The following is a 12,290-nucleotide window of genomic DNA, read 5'->3' on the forward strand; positions in this document are numbered from 1 at the left end:
ATTAAAAAAAAATTTCCCCCATAGTTGATGATATTTTAAAAACCCATACAATATAACGACATACTCAAATATTATTCAAAGATTATAGTAAAATTGCTGACGTGACGTAATTGTAGTAATATTGAGCTTAGTAACTGCATGTTATATCGTCTTGACTCTTGGAGGAATACAATAAGAAAGACATTATAAGGACATTAGGGTTACTGTCTTTCCTATAATTTACATCTCTATAGACAATTGGTTGGTAATGGAGTCGGAGAACAAAACCTGGTTACCCTCAAGTTTTACCTTCAACGACGAAGAAGACAGAGCCAGACGTGGAGGAGGACGAGTCTGGGACATTGTTAGTGGCTATGCATATGTAGTAACCGGTATCCTCATATCGTCGTGGTACGCCGGGGTCGGGCAGGGTCAGGACCGAGTGTGTGGAATTTGAACTTCCGGTCAACTGACGTATCTCTGAACCGTCCTCCGCTGTATGTTTCCATCTACCGAATTTGTAGATGTTTGGATTACCATCAGGTGCGCAAGTCAGTAGTCTCTTGGATGACGTGTATGTTGTGTTTTTACCGCTAACGTTGATGTCAGCGCGGTCTGTTGATGAAAAATTGTGTTGAGTCGTTTATATCAAGATTTTGTTGAGTCGTTTATATCAAGAGTGCACAGATTGAAATATGCTATTATTTAATTTTGAATCATGTAATTAAAATTATGAAACTATCTGTCTTTACGTTCTATTAATATTCTCCAATTGTGCGTCTATGTTTCTGTTTAATACAATAAAAACGGTTTGTTGACTATATCGGATAAAAGACCTTTGCATCAGAAAAGACCTTTCCTTTAGATACATACTAAAGTATATATGGTGACGCTGTTTTTATCCAAGTTTTCACATGTTGTTAAAACATATACCATAGTAACAAGGCAAGTTAAAAACACACAATACCTGAAGCAGTAAGAGCAACTTTAGCTGACTATAAAGCACACTTATGACTGTATTAAGGATAGTAACTAATCACGGACTTCATCTCTGCAGACAAGACCCGGGTGCTGACCCTATAGCGCACAGACTCCCCGGAATAATGATATGTGATATATGACGGATACTTACTCAATACTTTTACAGCCCGGCCCACTGCCTCAATCCCCCTAGGATGACCCTATTACTGACTCGACAATACACCGACTCCCCACTATACTGACATGTGATTGTGTTAGGGTTACCCTCCAGACAAGGCCCGGCTACTGACTCCACAATACACAGACTGCCCACTATACTGACATGTGAGTGTGTTAGGGATACATATTGACTCAACTCCTCTAGACAAAGCCCGACAACTTATTCTAAAGTACACAGACTCTGCATTGTCCTGACGTGTGACTGTGCTAGAGATACTTACACAATACTGTTGGTCTACTGTAAAAATCTACCTCAATAGTGGCGTTGCTCCCTAACTGTTCCTTGATTACTGTTGAGTTGGTTTTTACAAAAGGAGGAGCTTGAAGATAAACACACAGCAACACATATACATATATAGAGAGACACAACTATTCATACAACCCACCCCCCACTATCTTGACTAGTAACTGTATGTGTGATACATACTGACTCAGTCCCGCCAGCAACGGCCGGCTACTGACTCTTATCATTGTCCTGACGTAATACCGTGTTAGGGATACTTACACAATACTGTTAAAGTGCGGGTAACTGACTCGATCCCCGCAGGCAAGGCCCGGTTACTGGCTCTACAGTACACAGATTCCCCATTGTTGTGACGTGTTACAAGGAGGGATAATGTCGACGTCACAGTATACGTTTCTGTTGAGCTGTCAAGTTCCATGACATCAGTAGAATTGGAGGATAGCCATTTACGCCCAATATTCCACTGTATGTTGGCGGGTGGTCTACTTCCAGTTGAAATACAAACTACCTGTAGGTTCTTGTTTTCTATCTGGGAAACCTGTTCAGGGATTTCTGGCTCTCCCGGTTTTACTGTGGACATAGAAGGCAATAACTGAACTTTAGTTACATGAAGTGGTCGAGATTGAAATATATATTCGACAAGCTGTAAACACATAGTGCAACTCATATTTCCAAAATGTGTAATGAAGGAAAAAAGGTTTGAGCTACTTAAACATTTATACGCAATACTCATCGAATCGATGAATTTATAAAATTGTGTTATTTATATATACTTTTTTTTTTTTTGCATTTATTATATTTGTCTATGAACTTTTAGCATGCCAGATAGATGTTCTATGCATATCGACACTTTCTTGGTATATTATGCAACATTGTATGTCCACAATCCGTGTAAACCAACACAGCACACTGATGGTCTGGGCTGGACTACAAGACTGACATGCATACAACACTTTTTACTCACATTATAGGCTTACAAATACACTGGTAGTCTGGGGACTGGTCAGTGCTGGACTACTAGACTGACGTATATACAACACTCTATACTTACAATCTAGGTATACCAACACACCGACGGTCTGAGGACTGGTCAGGGCTGGACTTCCAGACTGATATGTATACAACACTCTATACTTACAATCTAGGTATACCAACACACTGGTGGTCTGAGGACTGGTCAGGGCTGGACTTCCAGACTGATATGTATACAACACTCTATACTTACAATCTAGGTATACTAACACACTGGTGGTCTGAGGACTGGTCAGGGCTGGACTACTAGACTGACATGAATGCAACACTCTATACTCACAATATATGTATACCAACACACTGGTGGTCTGATGACTGGTCAGGGCTGGACTACTAGACTGACATGTATACAACACTCTATACTCACAATATATGTATACCAACACACTGTTGGTCTAAGGACTGGTCAGGGCTTGACTACTAGACTAACATGTTGACAACACTCTATACTCACAATATATGTATACCAACACACTGGTAGTCTGGGGACTGGTCAGGGCTGGACTACAAGACTGACATGTATATAACACTATACTTACATTCTAGCTATACAAACACATGGATATCTGGGGACTAGCCAGAGCTAGACTACTAGACTGACAATGATACAACGCTCTATACTCACAATCTAGGTATTCCAACACACTGGTGGTCTGGGGACTGGTCAGGGCTAGACTACTAGACTGACATTTATACAACACTCTATACTCACAATCTAGGTATACCAACACACTGGTAGTCTGGGGACTGGTCAGGGCTGGACTACTAGACTGACATCTGTACATTGTCCTGTCGTCTGCTCGAGTAAACACTTTTGTGTACTTGGCTATGCTGACATTCATAACAAGATAGACATTATTTTTATCCACGACACGTTTGCCATCGGTATTCCGCCACGTGCGTTACATGACAAAGTAAGACTTCCATCCTCTGTCCCTCTTGCCCTGTTCTGACCGTTTACGGCGAATGTGTTCTCTATTTCAGGAAATACTGGTGGAACTAGAACAGATAAGATCACACATATATATATATATATCTTTATACTGCAAAAAATAATTAAAGTCTGCTTCACCAATTGTATGTATAATCATAATGATGTTTAAGTTTGTATTTTCATAAAATGATTAGAGCGACGTTTACATTCATTTCTCAGCGAAAAACATGAAGTAATCAAGGTGTTGTTGGTTTGCTACCTTTATCGCCCCGTGAACAGCCAGGGTCAATTAGAGTCAATGTTATATCGTGGTAGTTGGTAACTACCTCACCAAAACAAACGGGAGGCCCGTCACATGTGACATAATTATCGTTAGTACAGTATGATTATGCTTAATGTAGAGTAGTTGACAATACAACGTTGATGTATCACCAGTATACGATATACTAATTATGCTTCTATCATCAATTTCACAACAACTTCTGTACAATTGTAGATGACGAAAAGCGCAATATACGGCAGCAAAATAAGTGTCGGTACTACCAATCATTACTTACTGTACAATAGTGAATAATAGAATGTTTCTGTATTACAAATCTGATATTACTTATTGAACAGTAGAAGGTAACATAATTTATCTGTATTAAAAATCTGACAAAACTTACTGTAGAGTAGTAGATGATAGAAATTCTCTGTATTACCAATCTGACGTAACTTACTGTACAGTAGTAGATGATAGAATGTGTCTGTATTACCAATCTGACATAACTTACTGTACAGTAGTAGATGATAGAATGTGTCTGTATTACCAATCTGACATAACTTACTGTACAGTAGTAGATGATAGAATGTGTCTGTATTACCAATCTGACATAACTTACTGTACAGTAGTAGATGATAGAATGTGTCTGTATTACCAATCTGACATAACTTACTGTACAGTAGTAGATGATGGAATGTGTCTATTACCAATCTGACATAACTTACTGTACAGTAGTAGATGATAGAATGTGTCTGTATTACCAATCTGACATAACTTACTGTACGGTACAGTAGTAAATGATAGAATGTGTCTGTATTACCAATCTGACATAACTCACTGTACAGTAGTAGATGATAGAATGTGTCTGTATTACCAATCTGACATAACTCACTGTACAGTAGTTGATAATATAGTGTGTCTGTATTACAAATCTGACATAACTTACTGTACAGTAGTAGATGATAGAATGTGTCTGTATTACCAATCTGACATAACTTACTGTACAGTAGTAGATTGTAGAACGTGTCTGTATTACCAATCTGACATAACTTACTGTACAGTAGTAGATGATAGAATGTGTCTGTATTACCAATCTGACATAACTTACTAGACAAAAGTAGATGAAAACATGTGTCTGTATTACCAATCTAGCATAGCTTACTGTACAGTCGTATATGATATAATGTGTCTGTATTACCAATCTGACATAACATACTGTACAGTAGCAGATGATATAATATGTCTGTATTACCAATCTTATATAACTTACTGTACAGTAGTAGATGATAGCATATGTCTCTATTATCAATCTGACATAACTTACTGTACAGTAGTAGATGATAGAACGTGTCTGTAACTCCCATGCTACATCTGTACTCCCTGACATCTGACAGATGTACATCACTGATTCCAAGGCTATAGGTCCCGTTATGTATATCAACAGCCAGTCTGGTTCTTAAAGAATTAGATATTGACGGATTGATGTCTGTTCCGATAGTGTAAATGAAGACAGAAGGAGATGTAACTGACCATTGCGCTGTACCATTTGCATTTGGACAATTAAGTGTTATAGCTCCATCCCGCCTGACATACACTGAGGAAGCTGATCTTCCACCTGGAAAACATGTATACAAACTTTTGAAAACTATAGTATATGTATTATAATCCCATTCGAAAAATTCACACTTTTTTCAGAGTTCTTGTTTTTAATATTATAAATAGAAAAAAAAATGGACGACACACACAAAATTTAGAATTATGGATATAGGTATACATGTACCTTGTACAATGACCATCCGTAGACCCACTGTCCCGTCCACTGTACATGTAAATATTCCCGTGTCCCTGACCTGAAACTCTGTAAACGTCAGTGTGTAATTCCCTCCCGAGTGACCGACAGACATCCGTGATTTAATACCGTCACTCAGACCAGCCTCCACTGTGGTACCGGTAACGTACAGGTTACCTCCAGGTCCGGTCCAAGTCAGTGTGGTGGCCTGGTCATCAGCCGGACAAGCCAGTGTAAGAGGAGCGTTACTTTGGACATACACAGGTATGATGGTCTGACCTGAAAAGACGTTTTAAGAAAACGTTTTAAAAGATAGTACTCTTAACTATCGGTAAATGTAAACTTTATCTATTTTGCAGCAATCGCGAAAAAAAATTATATCAGCTTATATTGACCACGCTTGTTGGCCCGGATGGAAGCGCGCGAGGGGTCTTACTGTGGAAGGAAACTGCAGTTTCCGGAAAAAATCAAGGTGGTCGGGCAGGTGACCAAATAACTTTTCACGTGCCGGGAAGTATCTTTAAGGTATAGTAAAACATATACACATAGTATAGGTGATGCCTCTACCATATAGTGAAACATATAGACATGTAACGGGGGACATATCTACTACATAGTAAAACATATAGACATATAACGGGGGATATATCTACCATATAGTAACACACATAGACATATAACGGGGGATATTTCTACCATATAGTAACACATACAGACATAAAACGGGGATATATCTACTATACAGTAACACACATAGACATATAACGGAGGATATCTCTACGATAGATTAAAACACCCAGACACTTAACGGGGGTATCTCTACCATATAGTAAAACATACAGATATATAACGGGGGATATCTTTACTATACAGTGACACACATAGACATATAACGGGGACATCTCCACAGAAACACATATAGACATATAACGGATGATATATCTATCATATAGTAACACACATAAACGGGGGATATCTCCACCATACAGTAAAATATATAGATGTGTAAGGGGGATATCTCTACCATATAGTAAAAGATATAGACATATCACGGGGAAATATCTAACATATAGTAAAACATACAGATTTATCCTGCAACTGCCACACTCACTGACCGATAACTACTGTCGGATAAACTTGTGCTTTATCCGTCAATACGAAGTGCTTTATCCGTCAATAGGATTCACGTGAACTTTTTCCAACTCTGACGGAACTACTTTCAAGTTGACCTCATGATCACGCGCACAAACTTTGACCTGATAATGATGACGTCATATTGTTTGTCAACAATCGTCAGCTGTCAGCGTCTGCTACATTGTACGAGAATCCAGAAAAATGTCACAACAATCTTCATCCGTTTCTATGAAAAAAAACTACTTGGACCATCTACTCCCGAATCGCTTCTCAATACAGTCTGGTTAAACAATTCGTTACATTTCGGCCTGAGGGGAGTGCAGGAACACTATAACTTGAAATGGGGGGACGTGCAATTGAAATCTGCCTCAGATGGTACAGAATACCTCGAACTTAACGAAAGACAAACTAAAACTCGCACTGGAGAGAATTTGTGTGACGTCAGACAGGTATCGCCTAAAATGTTCGCTACTAACGACACAGATTGTGACCCCATCAACATCTATAAACGTTAGGCAGCGCATCGGCCCATGGGCTACAGCAATAGTGATGACCCCTTCTACATAAGTACAAGGACAATTCCACTAAGCAACACAAAGAGTGACAAATGGTTTATCAAACAACGAATCGGAGAAAAAAAAACTTGGATCCCTGATGAAAACAATGGCACAAAAAGGAAACTTGGACAAGGACAAAAAACTTACTAATCATAGCGCGAGGAAACACCTGGTTCAGAAACTACGTGATGCCAATGTACCCCCAACCGATATTATGCAAATTAGTGGACATAAAAACGTACAGTCAATTATCAGTTATAGTTCAATTTCCGAAACACAACAAAGAAGTTACTCAAACATGTTAGCCACTCACCGTGAAACAGGAAATCCCGTTAATTTAAATCCGTCCAGCGAAATGAATTTTACACATGTTCCATCCGTGCACAATGCCAGCAGCACTAGCTCTATTACACAGGCGAATTCTCAATTAAACTCCATATTTTATGGTGCAACACTTCATATCAACAACCTGAATATCTATACCAGTAATCCAATGTAAGGCTATAGCCTTGATGTCGATGCATGTTTCCGTAAAATCCAATGTTATGTAACGATTACAACAGTGACACACGTGTGTACATGGTACGTACTCTGTTAGCTTACTGACTAAGCTTAACATTTTCTAACTTTAACTTGAATGAATTATGTCATTATAAAGGTATTAAACAATTCGTTATCAGAAATAAAATGTATTTGCGTGATATTTTCATACACATATGTGTGAAATTACACTTTGAGGTAGCAAAAATGATCGGAACTATATTGTAACAGCGCAGTGACATTACAGGCGGAAGTAAATATAGTTCTTATGAATGGAAATATTCCTGCGCCACAATGCGGACGCATCGCTTCAGTTCAAAAAGGTAAACAAATGACGTTTTTTCCATTTAACTTGAATGTCAGCTACTGTGAAATAGTTGCAGGATAAACAGAATACATGGTAAGTATCTTACAATACAAGGTTTATTTTGGCTCGGAACGGAAAGACGAGATGGCTCGCCATCTCGTCTTTCCTAACCCTCGCCAAAATAAACCTTGTATTGTAAGATACTAACCATGTATTCTCTATATATAACGGGGATATCTCTACCATATAGTAAAATATATAGATATGTAACAGGGGATATCTCTACCATATAGTAAAATATATAGACATATAACGGGGGTATATCTACAATATAGTAAAATATATAGATATGTAACGGGGGATATCTGTACGAGATAGTTAAACATATATACATAAAACGGGGGGATATCTCTACCATATGGTAAAGCATATACACATGTAACGGGGACATCTCTACCATATAGTAAAACATATAGACATGTAACGGGGAATATCACTACCATATAATAAAACATATACACATATAACGGGGAATATCTCTACCATATAGTAAAACATGTATACATATAACGGGGATATCTCTACCATATAGTAAAACATACAGACATATACCAGAGGGTATCTCTACCATATAGTAAGACATATTTACATCTAACGGGGGCTATTTCTACCATATAGTAAAACATATAGACATAAAACGGGGGATATCTCTACCATGTAATAAAACATATATACATGTAACGGTGGATATCTCTACCATATAATAAAACATATAGACATATAACGGGGGATATCTCTACCATATAGTAAAACATATAGACATATAACTGGGGATATCTCTACTGTATTGTAAAACATAAAGACATATAACGGGGATATCTCTACCATATAGTAAAACATATAGATATATAACGGGGATATCTCTACTATATTGTAAAACATATAGACATATAACGGGGATATCTCTACCATATAGTAAAACATATAGATATATAACGGGGGATATCTCTATTATATAGTAAAACATATAGACATATAACGGGGAATATCTCTATTATATAGTAAAAAATACAGACATAAAACGGGAAAAATCTCTACCATATAGTAAAAAATACAGACATAAAACGGGTGATATCCTTACTATACAGTAAAACATGTATTCATATAACGGGTAAAATCTCTACCATATAGTAAAACATAGACATGTAACGGGTGATATATCTACTGTATAGTAAAACATACAGACATATAACGGGGGTATATCTACCATATAGTAAAACATATAGACATGTAACTGGGGATATCTCTACCATATAGTAAAACACACAGACACTTAACGGGGGTATTTCTACCATATAGTAAAACATATAGACAAATAATGGGGGATACTTCTACTGTATTGTAAAACAATTATCGGGATATATATCTTACGTGTAATTAAAAAGACACGTAATAGTGGGTTTTCTACCGTAGAATAAAACATATGGAAGCTAACAGAGCTTTATTTATATGGTTACAGTGCTTTATTTCCGTACTAAATATCACTTACATGTTTTAATTTCCGGTTCATCCCGTGCTACCTCAATTATATATGCTTACGTTAACATATCAATAAAGAGAAACTGGGGTTAATCAGCGAGGGAAGGGAAATGTTTACAATACACGGTAACAAAAACGTCTGTCCTGACTTAATTGTTGCCCGGTTTTAAAACTGTTACACTGTGTAAAAAGAACACAGCATAACATTTAGTATCTGGCATCGGCTGTTTAGCAGTGACGTCTTCCTGATTATTACTTAATTCATTCAACTTATGAAGGGGAGATAACTAGTAAAGCCTAGTCTGAAATGCAAGATACGATCAATTAGTTAAACAAAACACCATAGATAAACGATACTTACCGAATTCTGGACATATTGAACGATAGTACACTTACCTCGGACTAATTGTATCACATTTAGTACACATACGACCGTGAGAAACATGCTGTGGACGATATATATAGTCATATATTTGTACGACCTATAAAATAAACCAGGAAGTTCATACTCAACGAAACGTTAACTCATGTGTAAGTACATTGTAGCCTAAGTATTCCCTTCTTTGTATATAGTTATCTGAATGAACTTTCGTGTATAACAGCCAGCATTGGATTTGTATGACTTTCCAGCGATCACGCTTTGTAAACATTGTCAGAGCAGAGTGAAGCGTGCTAGATAGTTATCAAGTCAATCGGCCTTGTAAATTCTGATCATTCGATTGGCTTTGTTAACACCTGATAAAGTTATACATTGTTTGTGGGCTTCTGTACTTATTGTGTGTATGATTGCTTGGCTAGTGACTAGGATTGCATTTATTCATTATCATTTGTTTAACTATTTTCGTTTTGTTACCTTGATGCCATACTGTTGGTGATTATGTTTGATTTCTCATGACATAAGATGATATGATTGTTTGTTATTATTTTGATTGATATTGACATGATGACAATGATAATAAGGATGAATGTGAATGATGAGGAAGAGGAGCATGAAAAAACAAGCGATTTAATGTTTGAATTTCACTTAGTGCGCGTGCGCGTGAAATTAGCATTAATGGCATTTATCTATTGTATTTAGAATTAAAAACAGGCTTTATCAATTTATTATCATTCTGTATAGGCTGTTACTGGCAATAATGCGTTAGCTTCCCGGATATCTTACAATAAACACTATTGCTTATTAACAGTAAAATATGCCTTGAATAGTGTCAATAAAACATGATTGCGTTTCGTGACAAGTTACTTTTTTGATAATGAATTGAATATGATTTATATTTGATTACATCTTAAACATTTTTGGTAAGTGGCCAAAAACAAACGGCCAGATTGTTCAGACTGTCAATATCGGAGGTGTTTCTAGTAATGTTTGTTTTCCCGTTTAACTAAAGGACTGCTTTGTGTGTTAGCGTAATACTGACCTTCAAGTACACAGCCTCATATACTATAATAAAGGTTTATTAATGATGTATAGGTATGTTGTGCGATGACTGTCAACATTTTTGACAAAATGTCCATATTACAAAATAAATAACAATGGAAAAATGAGATTTTTATCGTTTTCGCTTAAATTTGATTATGATCTGACTTCGATTGTCCCTTCATTGTAATTGTCGCCGATTGTCACTTGGTTATACTTGTCACCTCATCAACATTGCCACATGATTACCATTGTCACCTGAATATCACGCTCGTCTGATTGTCATCATTGACACTTGATTATAGCTGTTATCTCATTATCATTGTTGTTGAACATCAGTGTCACATGTCATCTCTGTCACATGATAATAATTGTCATTTGATCACCATTGCCACCTGAGTATCATTGTTTTCTGGTTATCGCTATCACTTGTTTATCATTCCCGCCTGATTGTATTCTGATTATCATTGACACCTGATTATAAATGTAACATTATCTTTGTCGCCTGTTTATCATAGTCATCTAATTTCCATTGCCATCAGATTATAATTTCCACTTACTTATCTTTGTCCTATTATAATCATTGTCACCTGAATTGTATTGTTATAATATTATTGTTATCTAATTACCATTATCGGTGACTATCATTCTCATTTGATTATCATCGTCACATGATTATCGTTTTCACCCGATAAAAAATGTCTAAGGATTCATATTTTCATCTGATTATGAATTATTTTAGAAAAATATATTAAACAGAATATTAATGTCTTTTGATAAATATTTCACCTAATTATAAATGTCTTCGTACTATCATTGTCACCTTATTATTATTTTCACCTGGTCATTATTGTCACCTGATTGTTATTGTCAACTGATTATCATTGTCATCTGATTATCATTGTCAACTAATTATCATTGTCACCTGATTAACATTGTCATCTGATTAACATTTTTACCTTATTTCCATTGTCACCTGCATATCATAGTAACCTCATTTACGTTATCAAAAGATTATCACTGTTACTGTAGTATCATTGTCACCTGATAAACATTGCCACGTGATTAACATTGTCATCTGATAATCATTTTCATCTGATTATCATTGTCATCTGATTATCATCGTCATCTGATTATCATTGTCACCTGATTATTATTGTCATTATTGTAATTGCCATCTGATTTTCGGATAATTATCATGGTCGCGTGATTTGCAACAGGGAAATGGATACAATGCAAGGCAAATGCATCTTTTTCATGTTGCAATGTATCATGTTATTCTGAAATAAATACCTACGCGGTTTGTGAAAACAACAACTCACTTTAACTTTTTTTTAATGATTACATTTTTTAATA

The 12,290-nt window shown here is 36.5% G+C and overlaps 1 protein-coding gene across 1 annotated transcript; it reads right to left on the reverse strand.

Moving 5' to 3' along the window:
• Positions 1-218: 218 nt before the first annotated feature.
• Positions 219-5,715, reverse strand: LOC117340955 (cell adhesion molecule 2-like). The gene is made up of 5 exons (XM_033902752.1): positions 5,432-5,715; positions 4,976-5,266; positions 3,168-3,454; positions 1,685-1,993; positions 219-594 (listed from the first exon to the last, which is right to left on the reverse strand). The coding sequence occupies exons 3-5, from the start codon at positions 3,295-3,297 to the stop codon at positions 278-280; spliced, it is 756 nt and encodes a 251-aa protein (XP_033758643.1). The 5' UTR covers positions 3,298-3,454; positions 4,976-5,266; positions 5,432-5,715; the 3' UTR covers positions 219-277.
• Positions 5,716-12,290: the final 6,575 nt, after the last annotated feature.

This window comes from Pecten maximus, chromosome 13, assembly GCF_902652985.1.
Source record: "Pecten maximus chromosome 13, xPecMax1.1, whole genome shotgun sequence".
Classification (NCBI taxonomy): Eukaryota; Metazoa; Mollusca; class Bivalvia; order Pectinida; family Pectinidae; genus Pecten; species Pecten maximus.